This window comes from Arachis stenosperma, chromosome 2 (genome assembly GCF_014773155.1).
Source record: "Arachis stenosperma cultivar V10309 chromosome 2, arast.V10309.gnm1.PFL2, whole genome shotgun sequence".
Classification (NCBI taxonomy): domain Eukaryota; kingdom Viridiplantae; phylum Streptophyta; class Magnoliopsida; order Fabales; family Fabaceae; genus Arachis; species Arachis stenosperma.
This window is the reverse complement of record NC_080378.1, coordinates 1,775,295-1,781,757: the sequence shown is the minus strand read 5'-3', so window position 1 is coordinate 1,781,757 and position 6,463 is coordinate 1,775,295. Positions and strand designations below refer to the sequence as shown.

At 27.6% G+C, this 6,463-nt stretch overlaps 1 protein-coding gene across 1 annotated transcript; it reads right to left on the bottom strand.

Annotated features, from left to right (window-relative positions):
• Positions 1 to 2,717: 2,717 nt before the first annotated feature.
• LOC130961577 (uncharacterized) lies at positions 2,718 to 5,749 on the bottom strand. The gene is made up of 5 exons (XM_057887529.1): positions 5,545 to 5,749; positions 5,388 to 5,437; positions 4,751 to 4,856; positions 4,586 to 4,644; positions 2,718 to 3,056 (listed from the first exon to the last, which is right to left on the bottom strand). The coding sequence occupies exons 1-5, from the start codon at positions 5,644 to 5,646 to the stop codon at positions 3,005 to 3,007; spliced, it is 369 nt and encodes a 122-aa protein (XP_057743512.1). The 5' UTR covers positions 5,647 to 5,749; the 3' UTR covers positions 2,718 to 3,004.
• Between the last annotated feature and the right edge of the window lie 714 nt (positions 5,750 to 6,463).

The window sequence follows — 6,463 nt, the reverse complement described above, 5'->3', positions numbered from 1 at the left end:
AAAATATGTGTGTTAAAAAATCAGAATAAATTATTATTTCACTTTAAAAAATATGAAATAAATATTACGTAAGTGAGATAATAAATTAGTTACTACAAAAAAATAATTAAAATTAATGACAATTAAAATTTAGATTATTCCAACCTCTATAATATTATGTAGGTACAGTGAAACAATAAGGAAACAATAAATTAGTGGTTACAAAGAAAAATCAATTAACATTAGTGACATTTAAAGTATATTATTATGATTAGTCTTTAATGTAATAATATATATGAAAATCAAATTATAAAAGGTCTTATTAATATATGATATGTTACCGTCTAATAGTTAAGAATATAATGTGATAAGTTGAGTAATAAAAGAGTAAGATAAAAAAATCAAAATGTAAAAAAATTATATAAATAAAGTCAAATAAAATTTTTTTGGCTAATTATGGCTAAATTATTTTGGTTTCCAAATTTTTCGCATTAAAAATAAAGGTGTGTTATGTTGTTCCCATTTATTTGTGACTATCTTTATAATTTGTATCAACTTCACATATAAATAACATTAGATGAGAAATCATTACGTGATTACGCTTTGATTAATAATGCAATGAAAATTTTTTTAACAAGCATACATATTACAAAAACTTGCTTTAATTTACTATCATTTAATTCAAAAAATCGTTACAAATTTTTTTGCAACTTCATCGAAATAGCATTTAAATATTGAACTAAAAGCAAGCTTACACATACCTCCAACTCTAAATCTCTTACAAGGCAATAATAATCCCTGTCATGGCTAAAACTAACAATGCTAAAACCATAAAAATAGATACTACATTAAAATCTCTACTCTTGGAATTAATCTTTAGGATTATATTTTGATGAACCTCTAACATATAATTCTACTATGTAACTTTATTAGTTTCTGTCCTAAACTAACATCTTCAATCTCACAAATGGGTGACACATTTGCAACCAATTTCGCACTAGACATGACCCCCACAACATCATCATTAAAGTGGATATCAAAAATCTAGCCAGCTCATGCAAAGAACTTACAGCGAGAGAATTTTTTTCTGCCTATTTCACAAACATTATTCAACACAATTTTTTTTACTAATTAGAATGTCAACAATTGTTTACCTTATATAGTGGAAATCTAAAAAATAACCTGTTCGAATTTTCATGAGTTTTTGGAATAAAAATTATTATATACAAACTGCATAAGCATTTTGAGTATTGTTCTTTCGTGATTTCAACGTTTCTCAGGCTCTTCACATCACCATATACGAGATCACTACTACTGAAAAAACTGTGTCTCCCTCTATGGCATTTCGAAGAAGACGAACTTCCTCTATTTGGCATCATCAAAACTGAACCTGGATGTGTCAATTCCTGCAAATGAAGAACTAGGGTTTCATGAGACCTTCAATGATGAAGAACGATAAAGGAGAAGTATTTTGGATACGGCGACGTTTTTATTAACAAGCCGATGGACCGTTTTGTCCTACTCGCATACGTGAACAGTTAACGGCAACGTACGTGACTTAACGTGTCAAGTCAGCAATCTCTGTTGATGAGTTATGCCAGAAAATAGACTGGAGACTGATATGTCTGACGGAGAAAAACGATAGGGATTGATCTGTATATTAATTTTTTTTAGAGACTAAAATATTCGCTTTTAAAATTTTTAGAGACTGAATTGGGTAATTATTCTAATAAATATTATATTTTTTTAGGTAAAAAAATTTATTTGTATTTTTTAAATAATTTATTTATTTGATTTGAAATATTGTGGTAATATTTAAATAAATATTTAAAAAGTATCTAAAAAATTTTGAAGTAAAATTTGATCTTTAATTTTTTTTATTTTTTAAAAAAATTTTTCATTTACAATAAAAAAGTTTTTAAACAAAATCACCTAGATATAAAATTATTAAACTTTTAAAATAAAAAGATTTTATTTTTTTAATAATATTTGCAAAAGATTGTATCAAAATCTAATCTCTAAAATTTTTTTAGACTATATATTCAATATCTAGATCTTTTGTTGTATTTTTAAATTTTTTAGAGATTATTTGTCGTTAGCATCTTTTTGAGATTATTTTTGTCACATATAATTATCTTCATGTAAAGTTAATAGTTGATTTAACAGTTAACCGTTTAGATGATTTAACATATTTAATTAAATTATTATCAAATAATTTTTAACTATCAAATTCAGATAAAAATAACTAGGTATGAATGTTTTCACCTTTTAAAATTAATCATATAATTTTATATTGTAGATCAAGTTAATCCTTTCATCAGTTTGACTAATTAACAATGTAAAAATTACAGAAAAATTTTAGGAAATAATATTTTTAATAAAATTAATTAAGTAATTCATTAATATTAATTCAAATATAAAAACAAATTTAAATGATTTCTAAATAGAAAGAACAAGTTGATCTTATTGGAACCACTAGTCTAAATGATTTCTAAACTTTACACTCTGTTAGCTAGTCTTTCAAATATTTTAACATTAATCATATCTATTTTTTACTCAATTTTCCATACACGCACCATTATTTTTAAACTCACTCAATTACCTGTTTTACACGTTTATAAATTATTGATATAAAACAATATAAATGCGTTGATAAACAATTTCATATAATATTATTTATTATATGAATTTTATTTATTTTGTAAAATATTAGCAACGGTATATTAGTTTTATGGTAATAAAACTAAATTACATAGCAATAATTTATAATAATCCAGAGTTTATAATTATATACTTTCATTCTTGACAATAAACAACTTTTTCATACAAACTAATAAGCCGAAACTATGACAATACGCATTTGCATTTTTTCCCTTTTTAATAATTTAATCACAGAAAGTTTCTCAAGGTTCCATGACATTCTTCTTAATAGCATATGATATGAAGTTCTTTTCTTAGTGTGAATTCGCCAATTTGCCATAAGCCGTACGTAGCTTGTGCCTTCAATTCAGAATTAATACAATGGCTAGTGATCAAATGCACCCTTGACACCCTCAAGGCTCTCTCCCAAGGACAACCTGCGATATAGGGGAAAATATTAGGACAAAAGCTTGCTCCATACATGCCATGTAGCTACAAAGCAAATCACCAACTTAAATAAATAAAAGTGAGTTTAATAAGTTTTTGGTTCTAAAGTATTCAGTATATAGGTATGAGTTTAAGAAGCAAATCTCTCAATCTTATTTATCTTTTTCCTACCCATCTCTAAAGTGAGAAAGTTGGTAAAATGAGAAAATAAGTGTTTAATCACTCTTAAATTAAGATAGTAAAACTCACATATAATAAAGTTACAAATTCAATAGTAATTAATCTCTTACTTTATCACTTTACTATTTTTCTCACTTTAGAGTGTTTTCTTTTTTCGGGGAGCAAAACCATAAATCTAAAAGATTTTGAGTTATACTAAGATTTGAGAGAGAGGTCACATTTTCTGCATTCTACTCTTATTTATGATATCTGTTATAATGCATTTCCTTCTGAGAAATACTATAACATAAGAGACACATGATAATAAATACTGAATAGAGAACCATTAGTTTTCAAAGTGAACAACCAAAAGCTTATACTCTTTTCCTCGGTAGTATGTGACTAGAACCCATACTGCTAAAATATAAAACCTTCAAATGCATTATGCACTTGCAGTCAGAAGTGTAAATACAGGGATAAAATATTGGTATACAATACAGGGACAGATTATTCACAACATATCTGATTATCAGTATTTCCTTTATAGTGAGCATCAACGAAATAAGGAAGAAAGACAAAACGTCATGCACTTAAAAAAGGAACCAAGGATCTACTTATAAAAGAAAAGCTTTTAAAAATAGAAGTACACACGTAAAAAGTTCAAAATCTAAAGTTCTCGGCTTCTTTTGATACACCATGACAAGGAGAACAGGTACAACACTTAGAATAGTAACAACTAGACCTTGTAAAGATGTAGAAGTAGCATCAAGGAATGATACCTCCCACTATAGGTCAAAACTCCAACAGACCATTCAAATTTCTCTCATCAGTTATGAATCTGGCCTTCCCTAGGAACTATAACTCCCTCTGGAATGATAAGGTGGCTTTTCTTATGAAACAGTGGCTTTTTCTAATTCAATCACTATGGTCAAATACATAATCCCTAAAGAAAAGTACGAGTTGCTTTTATGAAAAAACAAAAAAAAAAAAACAAAACTAATTTGTCACTCATAATTTTTACAATCGTATGTCAGCCATATTAAATATTTTTAATGTTGGCTAATCACCAAAACCTAAAAGGACTTACATCCAATCAAGAAACTGTTTATAATAAACTAGTATTCTCTGTTTATTTTTCTGCATCTTTGTCTTAAAAATTTCTAATGTGAAAGCAGAATGTTCATTTTATGGAAAGGAATAAGACAGTAACTAAACATAAAATTGAAAAGTCTATGACCCCACAAGCATAATGCCATGGCCCCAACATTGCAGAACAACTCTTTTGCTAACTCATAAAAAAATTAACAATAAATAAAATAAATAAATATAATCAGCATCAGGTTGTAGAATCTGAGCATACCTATGCATACAGTATTTGTACTCTTGGCCTCGAATGAAGTCCTTTTCTCCCTCTTCAAGCTACACATAAAAACACAATAGAAAGAATCTCCAATACGTAAGAACAAGCATGAATCTCGATACTATCAGAAACTCAAAAAGGTTATCATGCAGAATTTCGCCTCACCGGGTCACTCTCGTATATAAGCTCATAACAAGACGGCGAAAGGCATCGCAAGGCACAATTCTCCCTTGCTATGTTAGATGATTTGCATTGCCAGCCCCATATCCCACTATCACAAAATAAAATAAAAACCACAAATGTGAATCAACAGTTGCCAAATATCAAATATATTCTCAAATCCAAAACAAACATCCAAGAAAACAAAGAAAAATGCCTAACACCAAACATGGCAGTCACCAAGTACCAAATGCAAATCAACAATAGTCGCCAAAACTCCACAAATATTCTACAAAACCTAATTAAATATTCAAGAAAATAATTAAAAAAAAAAAAGAGTTTACTAGGAATACACTTATATTGTCATCCAATCAAATTCATTCTTTCAAATGACCAAGTAAGAAGTGAGTATGAAACATAATTACTAGTCCTAATGTAAAAAAGGAAACCCTTACCCTAAAATGGAAAAACCAAATTGCACATGTTAATCTCAGAATAGCACTAAAATTCAAAGCAACTGTGCTTCATTACAATAGCATATGAATTAATATACAACAGCTACCAAAACATCACCTTCCACTTTTACTTGACAACTAAATATTTTTATAAATTTAATTAAAGAAGACAAAGTGAAAACACCAACCTGTCAATATCAGTATAGCACTGAAGCTTCTTCTGCCTCACTTCAGCATCCTGCATATACATATACATATGAAATCACAAACAAAATTCAAAATAAGCAATAAATAGGATAAAAAGGTTATTCAAATTGAAGAATTTAGAGGGGAGAAGGTGCGTACGGAAACTGGGTAACGGGATTTGGCGAGAATCGGTGAAGAAATGAAGAGGAGCGACGAGAATAAGAGTAGAGATAAGAGTGAAATTCGAAGGGAAATTAACATTTCGAATTGTTATTAGGGCAAAAGAGAGAGAATCGAACAAGGGAAGGGAATAAACACTTGCCAAAGTCCTGATTCTAATTTTAGCCGGTATGAAATAAATTATATTAATTTATGTATAAAAATTGTAATAAATATAGACATAAATTAGGTGAAAATTTATGTAAAGTCGACTTCACGTGAAATTGATATTTGAAAATTTTTAGATGAAAATTTAGTCAAATCAATTATATTTATACCTTAAATCTTTGTATATTCATGCAGTATTTTAATTGATTTATACTCATTTTTGTTTTTGTAAATTAACTTGACATACAGTCAATGGCGGAGTTTGAAACGAAATTTTGGGGGTCTGATAGAAGACAATTGTCAAGATGTTTTTTATATGAATCTTATTTAAGATAAACTCGTCTAACCTCATCTCTCTGATTTGGATAATATTGCCAAATTTAAAGTCCACTTTCAGGGTATCGTTATAAAGAATTAAGGTCAAACTCATCAGATGTAACTTTTTAAACTTTTAAAGGTTGTATCTTACTTTCTTTGTGATTCATTAAAGTAGATGAACTATCTACAAATATTAATATTATAAAAGTTATATGTTTTCCTTCTTAAATATTAGCCTTCCTCTTAAAAAATGCATCATCAACTTTTTGATTTTTTATGACTATTTTATATAAAAATTTGAATATATATCCAGTAAAATATGTAAAAAAGAAATTAGAAGGACAAATATTAAAATTTATAATATTTATTGAATTTTTTTATCAATTTATACACATACAATAATATCAATACTTATTGAATATTCTAATATTTT